This window comes from Oratosquilla oratoria, chromosome 23, assembly GCF_046742065.1.
Source record: "Oratosquilla oratoria isolate Oo_2021 chromosome 23, ASM4674206v1, whole genome shotgun sequence".
Taxonomy (NCBI): domain Eukaryota; kingdom Metazoa; phylum Arthropoda; class Malacostraca; order Stomatopoda; family Squillidae; genus Oratosquilla; species Oratosquilla oratoria.
The window spans coordinates 60,300,164-60,325,324 of record NC_134799.1 but is presented as its reverse complement, the minus strand read 5'-3'; the positions used below and the strand labels follow the sequence as shown (position 1 = coordinate 60,325,324).

Sequence of the window (25,161 nt, the reverse complement as noted above, 5' to 3'; positions counted from 1 at the left end):
ACAAGCTTTTTTGTTCTGGAAATTAAAGAACATAGTAACAGAGCAGTAGAAAGACACTTTAGACCACCACCTACCGAAAAAATAATTTGGCAGTGGAGGAAACAAGAAGAAGAATTGAGTGAAGTTGGAAATAAGACAAAGCACAGTTGTACCAGCAAAATGGCCACAGTTAGAGAAAAACTTGTGTACATGGATAATGGAACAGAAATTTGGGGGTTGCAGTTAGTATGAAACTGATAATTGTGGAAGCAAGAAAACTCACAATGAACATGAGAGTAGACTTCAGAGGCCAGTATGTTGGGGATGCACTGCTTCACTGTGTGTATTTATCTATAGTAGTTTTATTTACATATTTGAAAGTTTGTGGTGAGTGGTCCAGAAAATGTGTGATGAGTGCTGAGACAATAGATAGTTTTATTAGATAAATTCATGGATAACAGTGATAGATGGTCAAATGTAGGTTTACAAGAGCTGCATTGTGTAGGTCAACCAGCCTCTTGCAGACTTCTTGCTTCTTATGTTTTTATATTCAGTGGTTGGGTATATGGTGAATGTGTTCTTGTATAAGAATGACTTTTTTCCTTAGAAATATTTTTCTAATATCAGAGTGCATCTTCCAAGATGCACCATCTTGTAAACCATAAAATATGGTAATCACAAACACTTCAAACTTTATGGGGCCAAGATGCAACTGCCCTTCCACCACTACCTGCTAGAGTGTAAAGCCATGGGCACCTTTCACCTAGGACTCAGCCCACCGCTCACTGCTGCGCTGAATGGCCTACCGGCTCCGGCGCTTGGCCTTCGAGCCAAAAATGTCATAAATCCACCGCTCACTGTGGCGGGGGTGGTGCGGTACATCTCTATCTCATCTTCTTGGGGGCACACCCTCCCCCTGGCACCGCTTGTGGCTGAGGGTACCCCCCTGGTGTCACCTGCAGCTGAGGAGTACCCCCTTTCCCTGAGATCAGGGTGCCACCACTAATAAGAGTGACATCACATGGACAGTGGACCATGTATATGAACTGTTCCAGACCACTTGCAAGGTCAAGGCCCAAGTGGGTACTAGCCCTGCAAACCAAGAAAACAAAGAAAAAAATGTATCTCAGTCCCCTGCAGATTACATGAATTAAGAACTACATCTACCAATATGAAAGATGTCCTCTTTCAGAGACTTGGAGTGCATCAGCTTCAGGGAACCCCAAAGATGAGTATTGTGCAGGGTTATCATACCAAGAGTCATATATATTGTGCCAATACATAAAGGAGATAAGGAAGACCTAACAAACTGTAGACCAGTCTACCTTACAAGCACAATAGCTAAAATATGTGAAAAAATGATCAAAAGTAGATGGACTAAACATCTGGAAGAAAATATACTGAATCCAAAATAATTTGGTTTTAGACAAGGAAGATTATGCCCCACAAACTTGATTTGTTTTTATTCAAGTTTAATAGATATAATGCAAGAAAGGGACAGATGGGCAGATTGTGCTTTCCTGAATTTACAAAAGGCATTTGATAAAGTATCACACAAAAAGCTATTAAGAAAACTTGAAACAACAGGAGGTGTACAAGGAAAATTATTGAAATGGATGGAAGATTTCTTGCATGGGAGAAAAATGAGGGTGGTACTTAGAGATAAAAATTTGACCTGGGAAGAAATAATAAGTGGAGTCCTACGAGGTTCAGTATTAGCTCCGATAATATTTGCTATATATATAAATGACATGGATGAAGGTGTAGAATGTTATATAAACTTCTTTGCAGATGATGCAAAACTACTAAAGAAAGTACAGAAAAAGATTGTGAATCACTACAGAGAGACCTGGACAAAGTCTGGGAATGGAGCCAAAAGTGGGAAGTGAACTTCAACATCAAGAAATGTAGTATAATAGAGTTTGGAAAAGTAACAAAAAGAATATCAGGACAATATCAAATCAGTACAAAGGAAGTAAAGAAAGTTAACTCCGAAAAGGACAGAAAAGGACCTAAGAGTAATTATCAACAAAGACGTCCCCAGACAAGCATATAAACAAAATAGTCGGAGAAACCTACAATTTACTAAGATCAATAAAGGTGGCTTTTAATTACTTGGATGAAGTAATGGTAAAAAAAAATATTAGTCACACTGATAAGACCAAGATTGGAGTATGCTGCAACACTATGGACCACCCAGCACAAAAAAGAATATAAAAAAATTAGAAAGAATCCAAAGATGGTACTAACACTTTCAAAATTGACATATGAACCAAGATTGTCTAAACTGGAACTACCAACCCTGGAACAAAGAAGAGAAAGAGTAGCTAGATCTATTGGTCATCTACAGAATCATGAAAGATGTCCTTGACAGAGAAGACTTATTAAAGTGGGATAAAAGAAAAACAAAAGGACATGAAAAGAAACTCAAAAAGGATAGTTATAGAAGAGATCTGAAAAAAATAGTTTTCCACACAGAGTGGTGAATGTCTGGAACAAATTAGATGAAAAAATAGTGTGTGCAAAAACTACAAGAAATTAAGAACGAACTAGATGCTGAGAGATACAAAGATGGGTCACCACAAGCATAGCTCCCCTTCCTGTATGATACAACTAGGTAAATACATATGTTAGGGAATGCAGTATCTCTTAATGCTATCTGGGTTGCTGTCATCAACTGTGGTGCTTTTGTCTGTTGATAATGTTAATGGTAGTGATTGCATCCAATTGTAGGGAGGGTAGTCACTTATCAGATGAGGCAGCTGCCCTTCTACTGGTGCCATAGAACCCAGTACTACTTGGCACATGGTCAGATTGTCAGCGACTAAACCGTCTCCCCCCCACTAGTCATCTACCAGTGACAAGAGCGTTTTGGACACCCAGATGGAGGAAAAAGGGGCAGAAGAACTCTTCAAATCAGTGGCCATCGAACCCCATAATGGGTCACTAACCCTCATGTTTGCCATGTGTGGCATCCATGCAAGGCCTGGAGACAGGAATCCTGGAGGCTGAGTGATGCCCCAATGCTGTGGTTGCACTGAAATATCCCCCTGAGACTAGCAACATGCCTCTTTGGTACTGTTATTAAAGACAGGATAGGTGATCCCTCTTGGGCTCCTACCTGACTTGAATCTTGGGATAGGCATGCCCCAAGTCAAACAATTACTGCCAGGGATGAATGACACTGCACAGTCTGCAACTGTCTCCCCCTTATTTCATGGTGGTGGGCGTGTATACTCTTCCATGACCCCCGAGACTATTGGGTTAATATGTATGCCCAAATCCTAGTCTGCCCTTATTGGGCTTGGTGGTGGGTGGGGGCAGGGAAGGGTGAATCATAGTGATATGTATATGGTAACCATATTTGACACTTATGGTGGGGACAGGCTTGCAACCTACCCCTGTCAAAATCACCAAAACCACTGTGTGGGTTACTGGGGTGTTGGAAATGAGGAGTAAACACATTGAGACAGGCCCAGGGTGAACCTATGATGGGCTCTCCATGTGGACATCTGGAGCATTCTCCCAGGATGATTACTATTTTTATCAGCAGCGTTCAGAAAGCTTAGATTGGATGTAGTGGCTCTCTCAAAGGTAAGATCATACATACATACATACATATACCAAGGCTTTTTCCCCCTTCCAAGGGAGGTAGCCAAAAAGGGAAAGGCATAAAAACACTCCCACCCATTTCATCCCTAAATACACTCCACACCCCTCCCACCCTTCCTCTCATCTGAGCACCTCCTGGATGACGGGTCATCCCTGCACCCTGCCCACCGCCCTGGGTCAGAAGCAGTGTCGCAAGACACAGTACATCCACAGCGAGGCCGCTTCATTTAATCGGCGACCCCCCCTCTCCGTCCCCCTTTGCATATAAAGCGAGGACGGGGAGAAATCCCTTCGGGCTGCGTCAAAATTTACTCACACATACTACCCCACCCCCCACTTCCCCGCCCATTCCTCCTCATGCAGTCACATCATCATCCATACAGTAGCAAAATGAATAGTGTGTGCAAAAACAATACAAGAATTTAAGAGCAAATTAGATATGGCAAGATACAGAGATGGGACACCACAAGCATAGCTCCCCTTCTTGTAAGATACAACTAGGTAAATACAACTAGGTAGACACACACACAACATGGCATGATTTCAGGATTATATGAATTAAATGACTATCTGGCAGAAGAGAAACCAAATATAATGGGCATTGTGGAGACAAAATTAAAAGGTCCACTACCACCAAATACTGTTGGACAAGGTTTATATAATCACTGGATAAGAGATAGAGAGGAGAAACTGGGTGGAGGAGTCATGTTTTTGATTAAGAAAGATTTAAATGTGACAGATAACAGAAGGAAATCATAATGTGGAATTGATTATGATAAAAGATGGAAATAATGAGATTCATGGAAAGAGTGACCATTCCAAAATGCAGTCGTGGGGGTTGCGATAAGTAAAGCGATAATGCGATAATATCGCTTTAACTGAAAATTTATCGTTTATCGCAAGACCGGAAAAATGTATCGCTTATATTTATCGCTTTCAAATTTCCCGCGATAAAGTAGAAGACGAAAAACCGTTACGGCGGGAGGTTACAGGCTCATTGTTACGCGGCAAACAGATGTGGCCAGGCGCCTGGCGGCCCGCGCTTCTGTTGTCACTGTTTCTTTGAATAGCCCCCCAACTGGACGCATCTAATCTCAGCTCTGTGTTTCATTGTGCTACCAGCGATCCAAAGCTTCTTTGTGTGTTATAACTTATATATACTTAATTCTTATTGTATATTACCATCTTAACTAAATATCTAATTAACATATATTAGTTTTATATATTTTTTTGCGTTTTGAGGTGCGCCTCGCGCGTGCCTCCCGTTCGTACGAACGTCGCGTGATTTTGTGTTTTAACTTTTCCTTTTCAGGAAATCGTTTAGGTTTTTGCGTTTTATGTTGCGTTATTAATTAGTGTCGCGGCGGGCGCGCTTCAGTGTTCGAGAATAGTGAATTTAGTGATTAGTGAGTGTCAAAATGTCAGGCAAGAGGACAGTGGAGGACTTTTTCCGCGTGGAGGCCAGCAGCAGTGATGTGACTCAGGAAAGGGAGCGGAACATTTCCGGGAGTTCGGGATCTGTGGACATTCCCACCATCTCCCGCTCGATCTCCCTCATGTCCCTGGGCAGTGAGCCAGAGCACAGCCGCCCTGGCAGCCAGGCCAGTGACCAGGGAGACATTGTGATTGCGGGTGGCTGCAGTATTTCGAGCCAGGAGCTGCAGATCATCAAAGACAAGATGGCCGCTCTGACAAATTATTACAAGTTGTCCCACGTGATCAGCACAGCACAGCTGGGGACGTCCTGAGGCCAAAGAGGGCGTGCATCAGTGAGGACAACTTTGAGCACCTGGTGTTTCTGAAGGGAAACCTCCACCTCCTCAAGCAGAAGTTCAAGGTGCCAAGGGGGGTGGATGAGGAGAATGAGGAGATGTTTTAAATTGTTGTATTTGTGTTTGTGATGTGCTGTGATAGTTTTGTTAATTTGTCTTCATTAAATGTTGTTATAAAGTAATAAAATGTTAATTTCGGGTCCTTTAGTCTTTTATTAAGTAATATATGGTGTTTTAAGTGTAAAAAAGAGGTTTTTAAATGAATAAGTAGCAAAAATATAGTATTTTTGGATTTATCGCAGGATTTATCGCTTATCGCTTTAAGGTATCTTGGAAATTTATCGCTTTATCGTTATAGGACTTAGCGGAAAAAAATTATAGCTTTATCGTTATCACTTTATCGCAAAATTTATCGCTGCCCACCACTGCCAAAATGTAGGAAGACACAAAGCATGCATTAAATGAAATACTGAAAGGAGGAGGAAACTTAGTAATTATGGGTCACTTTAAATATATATGTTGGGAGATGAAATTGAAAGGTGGAGAGAACCTTTGAAAAAATATACTACTGGACATGACCACTGAATACACAATGACTTAATGGGTAAAAGAGAATAGCAGATATAAAAATAATAAAGAACCATTGAGACTAGACTTAATATTTATGCCAGAGCCTGAAATTGTGGATAAAGTGGAATACAAGACACCAATAGGGAAGAGCGACCACATACTTATTGAAATTGAACTAAAAAAGGAAATTTATTTGGGTATAAACGAGAAACACTGAAAAGGAAGACTAATGTACAACAAAACGGATTTTGGGAAACTCAGAAAATTCTTTCAAAAACTTCTTTAATGAAACAAAGATGGAAGAGAAATGGACGATATTAAAATAAATCTATAATAAAGGAATGGATAAATATGTACCAAAACAAAAACAGGAAAAGGTGTACATTAGATGCTGGTACAACAAAAAATGTAGTGAGGCAAAAGATGAGACAAAGCTTGGAAAAGATGAAAAAAAAAAACGGGTAAGTGACAAATATATATAAAAAGAAATGAATGTAAAAATATGCAGGGAAGAAAAAATAGACTATATTAAAAAGACATAGTAGACAAATGTAAGGAACCTAAATTATTCTACAGAGGTGTAAATGGTAGATTAAAAAATAAACAGGAAATAGTGAAACTGCATTAATGATGTATAGATGAATTAACGAACAAAGAAGGAAATGTACCGCAAGATTAGAAAAGTGCTGATATTGTGTCAATATATAAAGGGGGAGATAAGGAAGACCTAACAAACTATAGACTAGTCTCCCTTACAAGCACAATAGCTAAAATATGTGAAAAAGTTATCATAAGTAGATGGACTAAACATCTGGAAGAAAATATACTGAATCTAAAACAGTTTGGTTTTATACAAGGAAGATCATGTGCCACAAACTTGATTAGTTTTTATTCAAGGTTAATCGATATAATGCAAGAAAGGGATGGATGGGCAGATTGTTCTTTCTTGGATTTACAAAAGGCATTTGATAAAGTATCACACAAAAAGCTATTAAGAAAACTCGAAACAACAGGTGTACAAGGAAAATCATTGGAATGAATGGAAGATTTCTTGCATGGGAGAAAAATGAAGGTGGTACTCAGAGATAAAACCTCGACCTGGGAAGAAATGATAAGTGGAGTCCCACAAGGTTCAGTATTAGCTCCGATAATGTTTGCTATGTGAGGAGGAAATTCGTCTTCTCCAGAGTGCGTTCTGTGAGAAGAGTGATTCCTTCCCACAGCCCAAAGAGCGTACCACTTCTACTTCTGCCACTGCCGTGAGCGAGTGGCGCTCCGTGGGGTCCCGTTTGTCGAACCCGCGTTCGGTAAGCGGATGCCTTGAGGAACAGCCGCTGGCTCTAGCCAATCATTTTGTTCTGCTGGAGGATGAGGTGGCTGAAAATCAGGACTCCACGGCGCGAGGCTATGACGACATCGTGCAACGGAAGACTAAACAACGTTGCAAGCTTGTAGGTCAACCGGACCGTGGGATCGCCGATTGTACCCAGACCATCAGGGAGCAAATACGGACGAACACGGTTACGATTGTTCATATGGGAAGTAACGATGTGGGTAGGGTGAGATCAGAGGAATTTGTTCGGAATTAAAGGTCCTTCTTCAGGAGATGAAGGAGCGTGGGAGCCGTCACGTAGTCTGTGGGATCCTTCCGAGGATCTATGCTGGTACGTGTTGGAACAGTAGAGCCATAGAGATCAATTAGAGGATATCACGATTGTGCCCGCATCTGGGATATCACTTTCTTGATCCCTGGTATATCTTTCCCAGGTGTCATGACCTTTATGTTTCTGATGGGATCCACAATTACTCGCAGAGGCTAAGATGTTCTTACAAACCTCATTGTGGGAGTTTGTAATTAACTAGTTTCTTTTTTAGGGTAGGAACTCAAAGGGAAGGGGAAATAGAGAGTATTGAGGAAACAGAGTAAGGTATAGTAATAATGTAGAGCAATATGTCAGTGTAGGACAAAATATAATTTTAGGATATAATGTTGGTAGAGAACGAAATATTACACTAGGATGTAATGTCAAAGGACAAAATATCACTATGGGATGTATTAATAGTGGACAAAATATCAAGATGGAATATAATGAAAGTGGAGGAAAAACATCACGATGGTATGCGATGATAGTGAAGGACAATTTATATGATCTCGCTATTCCTTTTTTTTTTGCTTCTTCCAAATTCCATTATACTACGCTTCTTAATATTGAATTCCATCTCCCACTTCCTACTCCATTCCCATGCTTTATTGAGATGTCTCTGTAGCAACTCACAATCTTCTACAATGTTCACTTTTTCAACAATTTTGCATCGTCCGCAAAGAAGCTCATATAACTTTCAATTCCTTTATCCATATCATTGATATATATATATATATATATATATATATATATATATATATATATATATATATATATATATATATATATATATAGCAAACATTACTGGGGCCAGAACTGTTCCTTGTGGAACTCCATTAATCACTCCATCCCAATTAGAGTGTTAGTCTCTTATCACCACTATTCTCATTTTTCTCTCATGCAAGAAGTCTTCCATCCATTTCAGCAGTTTGCCCTGTATTCCTCCTGCAGTTTCTAATTTCTTTAACTTCTTATGTGGCACCTTATCAAAAGCTTTTTTCAGGTCTAGAAATGCACAATCAGCCCATTCATATCTTGTATTACATCTATTAGCCTTGAATAGAAACACATTAAGTTTGTGACGCATGATCGCCCTTGTCTAAATCCAAACTGCCTTGGATTTAGTACATTTTTTTCCAAATGTCTTACCCATCTAATTTTTATCATTCTTTCACAAATTTTAGCAATCGTACTTGTAAGAGAGACCGGTCTATAGTTTGTAGGGTCTACCTTGTTTCCCCCTTTATATATTGGTACTATATTTGCTCTTTTCCAATCTTCTGGAACTTTTCCTTCCTTCAATGAACTGCTTATTAGACTCTGTATTTTGTCTGTGAGTTCGTCCCTGCATTCTCTCAAAATCCAGTTTGTCATTTCATCTGGTCCATGCGATTTTCTGACATCAAGATTACTCAGGTGACTCATTATTTCATTCCTTGTTACTTCTGTCTCTTTCATGGGGGGGGGGGGAGACTTTCCCCTCCTACTCGATATCTCTAAGTTGTATGTTCTCCTCGTAAACACCGAGTAGTTTATCTAATTCTTGTTTGTTTTTCAGTTTGTTGTTTACAAATCTGTAAGATAGTTTTGATTGATCTTTACATTTTTCTATGACATCTTTTTCGTATTTTCTCTATTCTTCTCTGCATACTTGTACATATTCATTTCTATAACTAGTATATATTTTCCATTTTTAGGTCTTTTGTCTGTTTTCAGTTTTATCCAAGCTTTATCCCTTTTGTCTTTTAACTCCCTACATCTTTTGTTGTACTTTACATATTCTTTTTCTTGCTTTTGTCTTGGCACATACTTTTCTACTCCTTTATGATTTTTTGTCAAAATATCCCATTTCTCTTTTACTGTTGTTTCCTCCTTGTGTATTCTTTCCCAGTCTGCTTTTTGAAAGAATTCTCTTATTTTATTAAATTTTGTTTTTCCATACATCAGTCTTCCCTTTCTACATTGTTGTTTTTTTCATGTATTTTTCCTCATTTAGTTCCAGTTCAACCAATATGTGGTCACTTTTACTTATTGGTGTCTTATATTCAATCTTTTCCACTATTTCAGGTTCTGATGTGATTATTAGGTCCAGTCTCGATGGTTCTTCCTCATTTCTATACCTAGTATTTCATGTATCCATTGCGTCATTGTATGTTCTATAATCATATCAAGTAGTACATTTCCCCATAGGTCGTCTCCACCCTTCACTGTCATCTCTTCCCACCAGATTTCTTTACAATTAAAGTCACCCATTATAGCTATTCTTCCTCCATCTTCCATTATCTTATCTAGTGTTATCCTTGTGTCTTCTAACATATTTTTGTGTTTTCTCTCTTCCCACGAAGCCGTTCTAGGAGGTACATAATTTACTACAAACTTCCTGCTCTTCCTATCCCTGTCCTCCACTTCCATCATAATCATCTCTACTCTATTCTTTCCATATGTGACATTCCTCACATTTATCCTTCTTAGTAAGGAACATAACTCCACCCCCTTGTTCTCTGTGTTTCTAATCCAATAATTATATGCACCATGTCCTACACTGTTGGGTGGTAATGGACCTTTTCATTTTGTCTCTATAATTACCATTATGTCAGGTTCTTTTTCCTTCAGGTAATCATTCAGTTCGTTCAAGCCTGTTATTAATCCATCTATATTTGTGTAAGACACTTCTAATTTTCTGCTACTTCCATCGTGTTTTCTGTTTCCCTTCCGTTTTTCTCTGCTACGAACCATTTCCTCACTTTCATATACACTACTCTCCAATAGAATTTCTCTTTTTCTGACTCTGTTCTTTTCTCGTTTTTTCCTTAGTTTTTAGTATTTTTGCTTTCTCCTCTCCTCTTTATTCAGCTCTCTTTTTATCCATACCTTTTGATATTGATCACTGTTTGCTAGTTTCCCTGTTTTTGCTAAGATATTCTCTGCTGTTGTTTGTGACCTGAATTTAACCTTAATTGGTCTGGTCTTATCTGTATTGTATATCCCTATTCTATATATTTCTTCCATTTCTTTCCCTGTTTCATGTTCATCTTCTTGAACTACTTCTAATATATTATTTACTTTTTCCTTCGCCTCCTTTACTCTTGCAATCCTGTTTGAGTTATGCTTCCCTTTTTTTTATCCGCTAAGTCTCATACTATATTCTCCTTCTCCCTCATCACTTCACTAAATGTGTCCTTATTTTGTTCTTTCATCTGTTGTTTCACTATATCTCTAAATTCAATTTTGTTGTTCTCTTGTACTTTTTTCCAACCACTTGCCTCTTTTGCTATGGAGTCTTTATTCTCTTTATTATTCCTCTTCAATTCCTCATTCTCATCCTTTACTTATCTTAACCGTCTTTTTAATTTGTCTATTTCTTTAGTTAGGTTTTGATTCTCCTTCTTTAGTCCAGTTTATCAACTCTTTGTGTAACTAGTGTTAATTGGTTAAACCTAACCTCCCATGCTTTGTTAATTTTTTCTCTCCCCTAGATTTACTAGTCGGGGGGGGGGGGTTGTCATCTCCTCCCTCATTAAATCCATAAAAGTACTTATCTTCTCTTTCCATTGATCTGCTATTATCTATATTTCTGCTTTTGATACCTCTGCTCCCCTGTTCTACCTCGTCTGTGTGTTCTGCACACCTTTTGTTGACAACCCTTCTGACGTCCGGGGCCCGTTCGTCCCCTTCCTCATTTCCTTCCATTTTCCTTAATAATGTCTCCCCTTCTCCTTTTTCTTCACCTGCCCACTACATCACGGGATTTCCCCTTCCCTACTAATACAATACAGGTACTCCCTCGTCGCCGTAATCCACGAAAATTGTGTTTCTTTCCGGAGTTCCAGTCTTCGCTGTTAGTCCGACGTGTGCGTGTGTGATTCACCATGGTCTTTCGATCACGTGTTGGACTCGTGATCTGTGTGTGTGTGTGTGTGTATTTACCTAGTTGTAGTATTTACCTAGTATCTTAAAGGCAGGGGAGCTACACTCGTGGTGTCCTGTCTCTGTATCTCACCATATCTAATTTGCTTTTAAATTCGTGTATTGTTTTTGCACACACTATTGTTTCGTCTAGTATGTTCCATACATCCACCACTCTGTGGGGAAAATTGTTCTTTGTATAAACACGGCAAAGGAAGCATGGACAGGAAGTGAAGCTTTTATTCCTGACGTCAGGAATAAACGCTTCACTTCCAGTCCATGCTTCCTTTGCCATATTTTTGCAACTTGTTCACATGGATTTTCAAAGTTGTTCTTTTTCAGGTCTCTTCTATAATTGTCCTTTTTGAGCTTTCTTCCATGTTCTCTTGTGTTTTTCTTATCCCAATTTAGTGAGTATTTTCTATCAAGGACTTTTATACCTCTCATAATTCTATAGAGGGTCAACAAGTTACCTCTTTCTCTTCCTTGTTCCAGTCGGTAGGTCTAGTTTTGACAATCGCTCTTCGTATGACAGTTTTGATAATGTTGGGGCCATCTTCGTAGTTGCTCTCTGGATTCTCCCAATTTTCCTTATATTCTTTTTAGCACTGGGTGACCATAATGTTGCTCCGTACTCCAAATTTGGCCTTATCATTGTGACTAGTATTTTCCTTACCATTTCTTCATCCAAGTAAGTAAAAGCACTTTTATTGATCTTAGCAAGTTATAGGTTTCACCAGGTCTTTTTCAGATCCCACTTTCTGTACTTCCTTCTCACCAACTTCATTTTGCACAATATATATATATATATATATATATATTTTACTTTTTCCAAATTCCATTATACTATATTTCCAAATGTTGAAGTCCAATTCCCACTTCTAACTCTATTCCCAAACTCTGTTCATCTTTCTCTGCAGTGAATTATAGTCCGTTTCAATACTCACTTTCTTTAACAGTTTTTGCGTCATCTGTAAAAAAAAAAAAAAAAAGCTCATGTAACATTCCAGACACTCGTCTATGTCATTTACATAAATAGCAAACATTATTGGAGCCAATACTGATCCTTGTGGAACTCCACTAATTACCTCTTCCCAAATATAACTCTTATCTCTGAGCACTACCCTCATTTTTCTTCCATCCAAAAAGTCCTCCATCCATTTCAGTAGTTTACCTTGTATCCCTGCTATGGTTTCCAGTTTTCTTAATACTTTTTTTTTTTTGTGAATTAAAAAAAAAATGTAAATCTGGGACAGCACAATCAGCCCATCCGTCCCTTTCTTGTATTATATCTAGTAGTCTTGAGTAAAAACAGATCAGATTTGTAGTACATTATCTTCCCTGTTTAAATCCAAATTGTCTTGGATTTAGTATATTATTCTCCAGATGTTTTATCCACCTACTTTTTATAGCTGTTTCACAAATTTTGGCTACCGTGCTTTTAAGGGAAACCGGTCTGTAATTTGTTGGGTCTTCCTTGTTTCCTCCTACATAAATTGGTACGATATCAGCATTTTCCCAGTCTTCTGGTATTTCTAATTTCTTGAGCAATTTATTGTTTTATATTTTGTCTATTACTTTATTATTCCATCCGGACCGTGCGATTTTCTGACATCAAGGTTCATTATTTGGTCCATTATTGTTTTCCGTGTTACTATTATTTCCCTCATTGGGAGGGGGGGGGGAGGGATTTCACTGCTCTCCCTTCATTCCGATGTACATTTTCTCTAGTGAAAACCGAAATGAAGTGTTTGCTCATAACTTAATTCAGCCATTTCTGTATCTTCTGTGTATTCCATATTCAATAGTTTTGGCTGATCCTTACATTTTCCTATGATTTCTTTTTTCTTCTCTGCGTATTTCTACATATCTATTCCTTTGATTAATATATATTTGCCACTTTCTATTTTTTTTGTCTTTTTTTTTTCTCCATCTTTTCCAAGCTTTATCTCTTCTATCTTTTGCTTTGCTGCACCTTCTGTTAAACCAGCACCTAATATACACCTTTTCCTGTTTTTGCTCTGGGACACACTCATCCACTCCTTTATAGATTTCTATCAGAATTATAATTTTTTCACTTGTGTTTCTTCAATGTAGATTCTTTTCCAGTTCGCTTTAAGAAAAAAATCTAAGTTTCTCAAAGTATGCTTTACTATACATCAATCTTCACTCTCTGTGTTTCTCATTTCTCTCCATATGTATTTCCCTCTTTAGTTCTAACTGAAGTAGTATATGGTCACTTCATAATTGGTGTCTTGTATTCAATTTTGTCCACAATTTCAGGTTCTCACATAAATAATAAACCTAGTCTTGATAGTCCTTCGTTATTTCTAAATCTAGTGTTTTCTTTTACTCATTGTGTCATTGGATGTTCTATAGTCATGCTGAGTAATACATTTCCCCATTGACCCTCTCCACCTTTCACTGTCATCTCTTCTCAACAGATTTCTTTGCAGTTAAAATCTCCTATAAGTACCACGTTACTTCCATCCTTCAGGATCTCGTTTAATGAAAATCTTGCATCATCTAACATTTTGGAGTAATCTCTCTCCAAGGCTCCGTGTTGGGGGGCACAGAAATCACTGCAAACTTTCTGCTTTTCATGTCACTATCTTCAACTCTTATTGTGATCATCTCCACCCTGTTCTCTCCATATGGATCTTTTCGTCACATTTAGGTTTTTCTTAACCAGGAACATGACTCCTCCACCCTGTTTCTTAGCCAGTGATTATATAATCCATGTCCAACACTGGTGCTAGTGGACCCCTTAATTTTGTCTCCACAGCTCCCATTATGTCTGGTTTTTCTTCTGACAGGTAATAATTTAGTTTGTTTAATCCTGAGATTATATTTGTATAAGCTAGTTTTAATTTTCTACTCCATCTCGTTCTCTGAACCTTTATTTTTTTTCTTGAATATGCATTATTTCAGTCTTATGTCTCACATTCTCCAATAAATCTGCATTTTCTCGGTCATTCTTGTCTCTCTTTTCTTTTTTCAGCTGTGCTTCATGTTATCTCTTTCCTTTTCTTTATCATTCATCTCTCTTTTTATCCATATACTTTTGTAGTGTTCGCTTCTTGCTAATTTTCCTGTTTTTGCTAAAATCACTTCTGCTGTCACTTGTGGCCTTAATTTGATCTTTCTGCATTTTAATATTTACCCATTCTGTGCACTTCCTCCATTTCCTTTAGACCAGTGATTCTTTACCAGGGGGGTGCGAGCTTTCGGGTGAAAAGTATAAGTTTTTCCAGTTAGTGATTACTTTTACAACAGCATGGGCCAGTACTATAAGCATAAGCATATGAATTATTACAGAATTCTTTCTTACTAATGAACCGTTAGAGTGAGACCCGTTTAGGCAGCGTTTCTTCCGAGGTTGTCTTCGTCGGTTGAATCGTACGATGACGTCATGATAAGACGGAATCTGATTGGCTAGTAAATTCTCGCGCGATGCTATCAATGTGTGGGACTGTGGGACTGAGACAATTGCATTTCACCAGTCGTTGTGTGATTATTGCTTATTGTTGTGTTGGCCTCATTTGTTCTACATACAGTATTTACATAGATACAAAACATCAAGTATTTTGCAATGAGTGCTAAGAAACGGAAGTACATTGAAGATTACATTCGATTTGGATTTGTGTCTCTCCAAAGGGGTGACACCGAGGTTCCACAGTGTGTGATATGTTACAAGACTCTGAGCAATGATGGAATGCGGCCTTCACGCCTGGAACGCCACTTGAGGACATCACATCCTGCTTTAGTTGACAAGCCGAAAGCATTCTTTGAAACTAAAAAAGACACCTTGAAGCGAGCTAAACTGGACGACAGTGGGTCATTTCGGCAGCAACCTTCAAAGGTTGTTGAGGCTTCCTATGAGATCGCTATGTTGATTGCAAAGAGCAAGAAGAGTCATAACATTGGAGAGTCTCTCATAAAACCAAGTATATTATGTGCATCAGAACTCGTTTTGGGGGAAAGATAGTGCAAATAAGCTTTCCCAGATTTCTCTGTCAAATAATACAGTCAAGAAAAGGATAGATGAATTATCTCAAGATATCAAAGTTCAGACTCTCGACCAAGTAAGAGCCTCCCCTGTTTTTGCCATCCAGTGTGATGAAATGACCGATGTCGCTCAGTGTTCTCAGCTTCTGATGTATGCTCGTTTTGTATCAGGCAATAATATAAAAGAGGAAATTATGTTCTGTCACCCGATGGAAAGTTTCACAACAGCAGAAGCTATTTTTGATGTTATATCAGATTTTTTCCAGGAAAATCAGCTTTCTTGGGAGTCGCTGGTAGGAGTGTGTACTGATGGAGCACAAGCCATGCGTGGTTTACAGTCTGGGTTTGTCACAAAGGTAAAAGAAAGAGATCCTTCCGTAATGAGTACACACTGCATACTTCATCGGGAAGCCTTAGCATCCAGAACTTTGCCTATTGAAATGATGGACGTCTTGAATGTGGCTATCAAGATTGTCAATTTTGTCAAAGCTGGAGCCTTGACCAGTCGTCTTTTTAAACTGCTGTGTAAGGATATGGAATCCGAACATGAAGCCTTGCTTTTTCACACGAACGTGCGATGGTTGTCAAAAGGAAATATGCTTGGAAGGCTTTATGAGTTACGAGAAGAAGTAGAAATATTTCTAGATTCACAGCAGAAAGTAGACCTTTATGACAAATTTCAGTCTGAAGGCTTTCATGCAACCTTAGCCTACCTGGTGGATATTTTTGAGGCATTGAATGCTGTGAACCTCAAACTACAAGGAAAAAACATCAATATCCTCGTGCACCATGACACCATTCGTACCTTCATGGCCAAACTCGATCTTTGAAAATGTCGAGTTCTACAGGGAAATGTAGCCAGTTTTAGAAACTTAGATACGGCTCTCGCTGACAGTAACCTCGACTCTGAGTTAAAAGAGCAAATAATCACTCATCTAAGTGACTTGAAATCGGAATTCGTCAGATACTTCCCAGATATAGACGACAAGCGTGAAGCATGGAAATTCATCAGGAATCCATTTCAATGTGAAGTAGCTGATGTAGCTGAAGAAGTCCAAGAAGAGTTCCTAGAGTTGAAGTTCGACTCCACAGCTAAAGAAGACTTCAAAGATATGGATTTGGAGACTTTCTGGGTCAAATACCTTCATGTTTACCCTTTGACCTCACACCAGGCTCTTCGGATTCTAACAATGTTTGGATCCACATATATGTGTGAAACGGCATTTTCCACGTTCGTTTCTATCAAGACTAAGTACAGAAACCTCCTCAACGTTGAAGGCGACTTGCGTTGTGCACTCTCGAGCATTCGACCGCGTATTCTAGATCTGGTAGCTAAGAAGCAGTGCCAAATATCTCATTAATCATGTACCTATTCGAAAGTGTCAAATATCCAATTATTGCAATTTACACTTAATAAATGGACTAAAAAGACATTGCAGTTTCTATTCTATTTTTAAATCAGAGAATAATATTTACCTATATATGCAAGGGGGCGTGAAAAAAATAGTAGTTCGTAGGGGGGGCGTGGTAATGAAAAGGTAGAACCATTGCTTTAGACCATATACGATACACTTTTTTGTACTGTATCTCTTACTAGATGTTTTTGAGTTTCCTTAATCTGCATCTTCAGCATTTGTTGATGAACTATTTCTTTAAAAATTACCTTAAAATTTTCTTGGTCTTTCTTCCATTCATTCCCGAGTTGTTGTAATCCTGTTTTTTTTTTTCAGTTTTTATGGTCATTGCTTTTATTTGTTCATTTACCTCTTTCTTTATGGTCTCACTATTAGTGTTATCATTATTTTTCAATTTTTCATTTTCACATTTTAACTTGGCCAGTTCTTTTTTTTTTCTTAGTGAACTTACCTCTTCTTTTATTTCAGTATTTACTTTTTTAAGTCACTTTGTTTATTTCTTGATTCGATCTCCATAAATCATTAGTCTCTTGCTTCCATGATTTATTCATAAGTCTCGTCTCCCTTTCTATGTCAATAATCCTACTAAGAAGTCTTTTTTCATACCAACTGAATCAAGAAAAATGTCCCCCATCACCAGTGTCAAAAAGAAATCTTTTCGTACCCCGAGGCAACCTGAAGCTCACATTATGCTTTGGTCTCGTGTGTGTGATTCACCACGGTCTTGGATCACGTGTTGGACTCATGATCGACAGCTATTTCCCTCCTGGATGAGAGCTCAGAGCTCATATAAGACGATCTATGGGTAATGCTGTGACCTTACATGCACACACACACACACACACTTTAACGAATGGACGGCTTAGAAGACATTCTGAAGAAAATTGAAGTTTTGTGGATCCCAACGCAAAGAGAAGTGCCTATTGTATTTACAGGGTGGGGGGAAATTGCTCGTGGGGTAGTAGGAAAGTAGGGAAAGAGGAACAGGGGAGGGATTACTGAGGAAAATGGAAAGAAATGAGGAAGGAAAGGACTTGGCCCAGGCAGACAGGCGAAAGGTAAACAAACGGCCCCCCGACCAGCTGAGCGACGATGAAATGTCTAATAAAAATGTAAAGATTAGAAGTATAGATAAGAGCAATACAGTAGAAAGTGATGAGAATATTTTCCAGGGATTTAAAGAGGGTGGGGGGGACCCCCCCGACTGACAAGACTAGAAGAGAAGGTCGATAAGATGATCGAGGACTTGGAGCGTAGGTTCGGTCATGTTAACAATATTATACGGAGGGTTGAAAAATTGGAAGAACTAGAGAAGGCGAACAAAAACTTAACTAAGGAAATTGAAGAATTAAAAAAAAAACAGTTAAAAGAAGTAAAAGATGAGAATAAAGTCTTAAAGGAGAATAATAAGGAGAACAAGGAGGGTTGGAAAAAAAATTCAAGAAAATAGCAAAGTTGCATTCACTGACATAATCAGACAGCAAATGAATGAACAAACTGAAAACTCAGTTATTAAAGTGATGAGACAGAAGGAGAATATAGTAAGAGACTTAGCAGACAAAAAGAAATGTATAATTATATTAGGAATGGAAGAGAAACATAACACAGATAGAACCACAAGAATCAAAGAGGAAAATGAAAAAGTAAGAAATTTACTAGAATTAGTTCAGGAAGATGAACCAGAAATAATGAAACAAATCGAAGAGAAATTCAGGCTAGGGAAATATAGTACAGACAAGACCAGACCAATTAAGATTAAATTCAGGTCACAAACTATGGCTGAGAATATCTTATCCAAAACAGGGAAACTAGCAACAAGTGAACAATATAAAAAGGTATGGATAAAAAGGGAAAATGAATAAAGAGGAAAGAGAGGAAGAAAAACAGAAAAGACTTGAAGCTAAGGAAAAAAACGAGATAAGAACGGAGTCAGAGAAAGAGAGATTCTATTGGAGAGTAGTGAATATGAAACTAAAGAAAGTCGACATACAAGAGAAAAACAAAAGGGAAACAGAGAACACAATGGAAGTGGCAGAAAACTAAGAGTGTCTTACACAAATATAGATGGATTAATAACAGGATTGAATGAGCTGAATGATTATTTGAAAGAAAAAGAACCAGACATAATGGGAATTGTAGAAACAAAATTAAAAGGTCCACTACCACCCAACAGTGTAGGACATGATGCATATAATTATTGGATTAGAAACAGAGTGAAAAAGGAAGGGGGTGGAGTTATGTTCCTGACTAAGAAGGATATAAACGTGAAGTGTGTCACATATGGAAAGAATACAGTAGAGATGATAATGATGGAAGTAGAAGACAGAGATAAGAAGAACAGAAAGTTTGTGATCAATTATGTGCCTCCGAAAACAGCCTCATGGGAAGAGAGTGAACATAAAAGTATGTTAGAGGACACAAAGATAACATTAAACAAGATAATGGAAGAGGGAGGAAAAATAGTTATGATGGGCGACTTCAATTGCAAAGAAATCTGCTGGGAAGAAATGACAGTAAAGGGTGGAGACGGCTCATGGGGAAACGCTCTACTTGAGATGGTTACTGACCATACAATGACACAATGGATACAGGAGAACACTAGGTATAGAAATGAAGAAGAGCCATCGAGACTAGACCTAGTAATTACATCCGAACCTAGAATAGTGAACAAAATTGAATATAAAACACCAATAAGTAAAAGTGACCACATATTGATTGAACTGGAACTTAATGAAGAAAAATATATGAAAAGAAATGAACAATATAGAAAAGGAAGAATGATGTATGAAAAAAACAAACTTTGATAAAATAAGAGAATTCTTTCAAAAGGAAAACTGGGAAGAAATATACAAAGAAGAAACAACAGTAGAAGAGAAATGGAATATTTTGACAAAAATTTACAAAAAAGGAGTGGAAAAGTATGTCCCAAGACAAAAACAAGAAAAAGAATATGTAAAATGCTGGTACAACAAAAGCTGTAGGGAGCTAAAAGACAAAAGAGACAAAGCCTGGACCAGATGGAAAAAAGACAGACCTGAAAAATGGAAAATATATACCTGTTATAGAAATGAATATGTACAAATGTGCAGAGAGGAAAAGAGAAAATATGAAAAAGATATCATAGAAAAGTGTAAAGCTGAACCAAAACTATTCTACAGATTTGTAAACAATAAACTGAAAAACAAACAAGACTTGGAGAAATTAAGACAGGAGGGAGTTGAATACACTGAGGAAATGGAAATGGCGGAAATTATGAACAAACATTTTAAATCAGTGTTTACAAGGGAGAACATACAACCTGAAGAGAACAAATGGAAAGAGAAAGTCCCCCCTATGGAAGAAATAGAAGTAACAAAGAATGAAATATTAACACACTTGAGTAATCTTGATGTCAGAAAATCGCATGGACCAGATGAAATAGCAAACTGGATACTGAAAGAATGCAGGAATGAACTGGCAGACAAAATACATAGCATACTAAATAGTTCCTTGAAAGAAGGAAAAGTTCCAGAAGATTGGAAAAAAGCAAATATAGTACCTATATATAAAGGAGGATATAAAGAAGAACCTACCAACTATAGACCAGTCTCTCTAACAAGTACAATAGCAAAAATTTGTGAAAGAATTATCAAAAGTAGATGGGTAAAATATTTAGAAAAAAACAGTGTTAAATCCAAGGCAATTTGGATTCAGACAAGGACGATCATGCGTCACCAATTTAATATGTTTCTATTCAAGGCTAATAGATATAATACAAGAAAGAGATGGATGGGCGGACTGTGCATTTTTAGATCTAAAGAAAGCTTTTGACAAAGTACCACATAAGAAGTTGCTTAAGAAATTAGAAACTGAAGGAGGAATACAGGGCAAACTACTAAATTGGATGGAGGACTTTTTGCAAGAAAGAAAAATGAGAGTAGTGATAAGAAACCAGCACTCAAAATGGGATGAAGTAATAAGCGGTGTTCCACAGGGAACAGTTCTGGCCCCAATAATGTTTGCTATATATATTAATGATATGGATGAAGGAATTGAAAGCTATATGAGCTTCTTTGCAGATGATGCAAAACTACTGAAAAGAGTGAAAACTGAAGAAGATTGTGAATCACTACAGAGAGATCTAAATAAAGTACAGGAATGGAGTAGGAAGTGGGAGATGGAGTTCAATACAAAAAAGTGTAGTATAATGGAATTTGGAAAAAGCAAAAACAGAATAACAGGAGCATATAAATTGGGAGAAGAAGGAATAAAAAAAGTAGAAAATGAGAAGGACCTGGGAGTCATTGTAATGAATAATATGTCACCTGAGAAACATATAAATAAGATTTTTGGAGAAACTTATAACCTAATAAGAACAATCAAAGTGGCATTTACATACCTGGATGAAGAAATGGTGAAGAAAATCCTAATCACCCTGATAAGACCAAGATTGGAATATGCAGCAACGATATGGTCACCAAGTACAAAAAAATGTATAAAAAAAACTTGAAAGAATACAAAGAGCAATTACAAAATTGGCACCAACACTCTCAAAACTATCATATGAAGAGAGACTAGAAAAACTTGAACTACTGACACTAGAGCAAAGAAGAGAGAGAGGAGATTTGATAGCTATTTACAGAATCATGAAAGGCATAGAAATTACAGACAGAGAGAATCTGATAAAATGGGATGACAGAAATACAAGAGGACACGGAAAGAAAATAAAAAAAGACAGCTATAGAAGAGATTTGAAAAAGAACAGCTTTCCTCACAGAGTAATAGACAGTTGGAACAAGTTAGATGAGAAAGTGGTGTGTGCAAAAACAATACATGAATTTAAAAATAGTTTAGATAAAATGAGATATGAAGACGGGACCCCACGAGCATAGCTACCCTTCCCGTAAAATACAACTAGGTAAATACAACTAGGTAAATACACAACTCTGCCCATGAGGTGGAGTAACGACTCACAGTGCAGCAATACTGAAATTATTTCAACCCTGGGCAGGATTCGAGCCCGGACCACCGTAGTGGGGGCCGGGAACTCTGACCACTGTGCCATCGATTTGTGTATGTGTGTGTATACACATACACATGTATGTATATGTATATACAATATATATATATATAATTTTTTTCCTTTTTTCTTTTTTGTGTACATGCAAATAGTGTAGTTTTGCAGTTAGAAAAAAATTATGTATTAGTTCAAGTAAAATGTCGCCTATTTAAAAGAAAGTACTGTGGAATTGTATTGGAAGAGGTCTGTGATGACAATCTCCTCTAGACATAAAATTAGATAACGCCATGCAAACGGTGGCGGGGATAAGATGCCATGAGGACGGTTATGAGCATTATGGGATATGGAAAAGTAGTGGAAATTAAAGAAGCCCAAATCATGCTGACTTAAGATCAATGAATCAAATTTAGTCCAGAGCTAGGATAGAACTAAGAAGAAAAATTAAACGTTGGCGAAGGAGGGAAACTCCCTTGTTGAGTTACAATGAAAACATGAGCATTGGGTATAACTCTGCTGTAATTGTGGAGTATGTATATATATATATATATTATATATATATATGCATATATATATATACATATATATATATATTCCATCTGATTTTAAGTTATCTTTTATTTGGTTGTATACATATATTTAAAGAAAAGAAATGGGTGGACCAATTGAGGCCATTGATGAAGGTTGTTATGTGAATTATATTTTATGTGAATGTACGTCCTTAAAGCATGATTTTCCCTATAAATGAATTGTATTGGACTAAATAACATTATCTAGATTTTGAATACCCTATGCACTGACAATTCTTAACCTAGATTTTGTTCGAAAATACCACTACGTCATCCCATGAATAGCTACTGCATCATTTTATTCCTTTGAATCTTTCTTGTGAATTTGCTGTAACTCAAAAAACATATTGAAATTGCAGTTGGTGGCAACACAACATAAAATTTTGCCACCCCCCTTCATTGACACCTTTTACAACATGGAGGGCAAACACAACTAGGTAAATACACATATCCCCATACCTAAAAGGCTACACCACATCCCTGGGGCCCTCTGTGGCTTGGTTGGTGGAGTGCATGCCTGGTAACCAAGCAGGGATTCAGTGTCGGTTCAAATCCTAGCTGCAGTGCAGAGGTTAGGAAGGGCATCCACTCTGAGATGACTTGGTGACATAACTGTGATACATTAGTTTCCTCCGGGTATTGTCACTACAGTGGCATACCGTGGACATGGTCTCCTGCATTCATGTATGAACATTTCTGGAATACCTGCATAGTTGAGGTCCAAGTGGATACTAGCCCTGTAAACCTATCAATATCTATCTATATACCAATAGTTTTTCCCCCTTATCAGGGGAGTAGCCAAGTCAAAGGGACTTACCTATTCCCACCCATTCCACTCCAATCCACCATCCCTTCCCCCTCTCCATTCCCTCATGTAGAAAAAGAGAGAAAACAGGGACATATCCCTTTGGGCTGTGTCAAAATATTATTCACACATAATCACCTCTACCCCCTCATCCCACCCTTCCTTGCATAACAGTATCATATATACACAGTCATTCTCCACTCATCCCTATCTCCTGCCTCTTCCCTTCCTTGCTCAACAGACAATCTCCTCTTGCTCAATGCCCCCTTCACCCCATCCCTCCATCTCATCCTCTGTCGTCCCCTCAAGTTCACTTCCCACACCCCTGCCTTCCATACCTTTTACTAATCTTTCATTACCCATTCATTCCATGTGTCCAAGCCACTCTAACAATCTTTCATTAGCCCCATCTACAATCTCCTTTTCCACTCTCACCTCCTTGTTTCTCACTCTGTCTAACCTAGTAACTCCTAACATAGTTCTCAGGCATTCCACCTCAAACACATTTCAACTTTTTCTCTCTTTTAAATTTCAAGTCTCTGCCTCATACAATATTGTTGGGGCAATTGGCCCTTTATATAATCTCCTCTTTGCATTAGTTCCCAGTTGCCTATTTCTCATTGCAATCTTTAACCCCACCCCCCCAGGGCATTTACTTGCTTCTCTCAATCTACAATTTACCTCTACCTCCATTCCTCTCTTCCCTGCCACATGCAACCCCAAATACTTAAAACTATCACTTCCTCTAGCCTCTCTCCTTTAGACTTATTTCCAACTGCCATCCTCTCCCCTTGTACATCTCATCACCTAGTTTTTTCCCACATTTACCTTCAATTTTCTCCTACTATATACCTTCCCAAACTGTCACCAACTCCCTTAATCCTTCCTCTGACCCTGCCACAAGTTCAGTCATCAGCAAACAACAATTGGCTCACCTCCCACTTTTCTCCATTTTCTTTAAAGATTTCCAGTCCCCTGCCCATTACCCTTGTCTTTATCTCCCACACCATCCCATCTATGTACACATTGAACAGCCATGGTAACATGACACATCCCTGATGCTGTCCCACCTTTACCTCAAACCACTCATTTTCTCCATTCTCCATTCTAACGCAGGCTCTACCACTATTGTAAAAATTCTTGACTGGCCTTAACACCTTTCCCCTAGTCCCATATATCTGCAAAACCTCCTACAATGCCTTCCTGTCTACCCTGTCACAAGGCTTTTCCAAATCATCCTTAGCTTTTTCAAGTTTTCTCACGTATCTGCCTTAACAAAAAAATCTGATCCACGCAACCCCTACCTGTCCTAAACCCACACTGTTCTTCACCAATTATTCCCTCTGTTCTTCTCCTAATCCTTTCAATTAAAACTCTCACATAAGCCTTCCCAACTACACTCAACAAATTGATCCCTCTGAAACTACTACAATCACATATGTCCCCTTTTCCCTAGTAAAGCAAAACTATACAGGCACTCCAGTCCCCTGGCACTCTATGCTCCCTTAGACATACATTAAACAACCTCACCAACCAGTCCACTATTACTGTACCTACCTTCTTCAGACATCGTATGATACCCATCTAATCCAGATGCCTTACCTGTTCTCATAATTTTCAGAGCTACTTGCACATCATCTTTTCTTATTTCTCCTCCATTTTCCTCTTTCATTACCATAATTTTCTTAGCAACTCCCATTACTACCACCAATCCCTTCCTATCCTCCTCCACATTCAACAGCTCTCTAAAATACTCCATCCATCTTCCCTTTAGCACCTCCTCTTCTGTTAAGTTCTGTCCATCTGTGCCTCTTTTCTTCTCTACTTGATTCATCTTCCCTTCCTCTGTTTAAATAAGAAGGAAAAGGAACAGGAGTACAAGGAGA

The 25,161-nt window shown here is 38.1% G+C and overlaps 2 protein-coding genes across 2 annotated transcripts; both read left to right on the top strand.

The window, feature by feature from the left end:
- The first annotated feature begins 15,074 nt into the window (after positions 1–15,074).
- LOC143037836 (zinc finger BED domain-containing protein 5-like) lies at positions 15,075–16,320 on the top strand. Its single transcript, XM_076206397.1, has 2 exons — positions 15,075–15,429; positions 15,512–16,320. The coding sequence occupies exons 1-2, from the start codon at positions 15,075–15,077 to the stop codon at positions 16,318–16,320; spliced, it is 1,164 nt and encodes a 387-aa protein (XP_076062512.1).
- A 2-nt stretch (positions 16,321–16,322) lies between these two features.
- On the top strand, positions 16,323–22,907 carry LOC143037835 (zinc finger BED domain-containing protein 5-like). The gene is made up of 3 exons (XM_076206396.1): positions 16,323–16,344; positions 16,466–16,818; positions 22,830–22,907. The coding sequence occupies exons 1-3, from the start codon at positions 16,323–16,325 to the stop codon at positions 22,905–22,907; spliced, it is 453 nt and encodes a 150-aa protein (XP_076062511.1).
- The last annotated feature ends 2,254 nt before the right edge of the window (positions 22,908–25,161 follow it).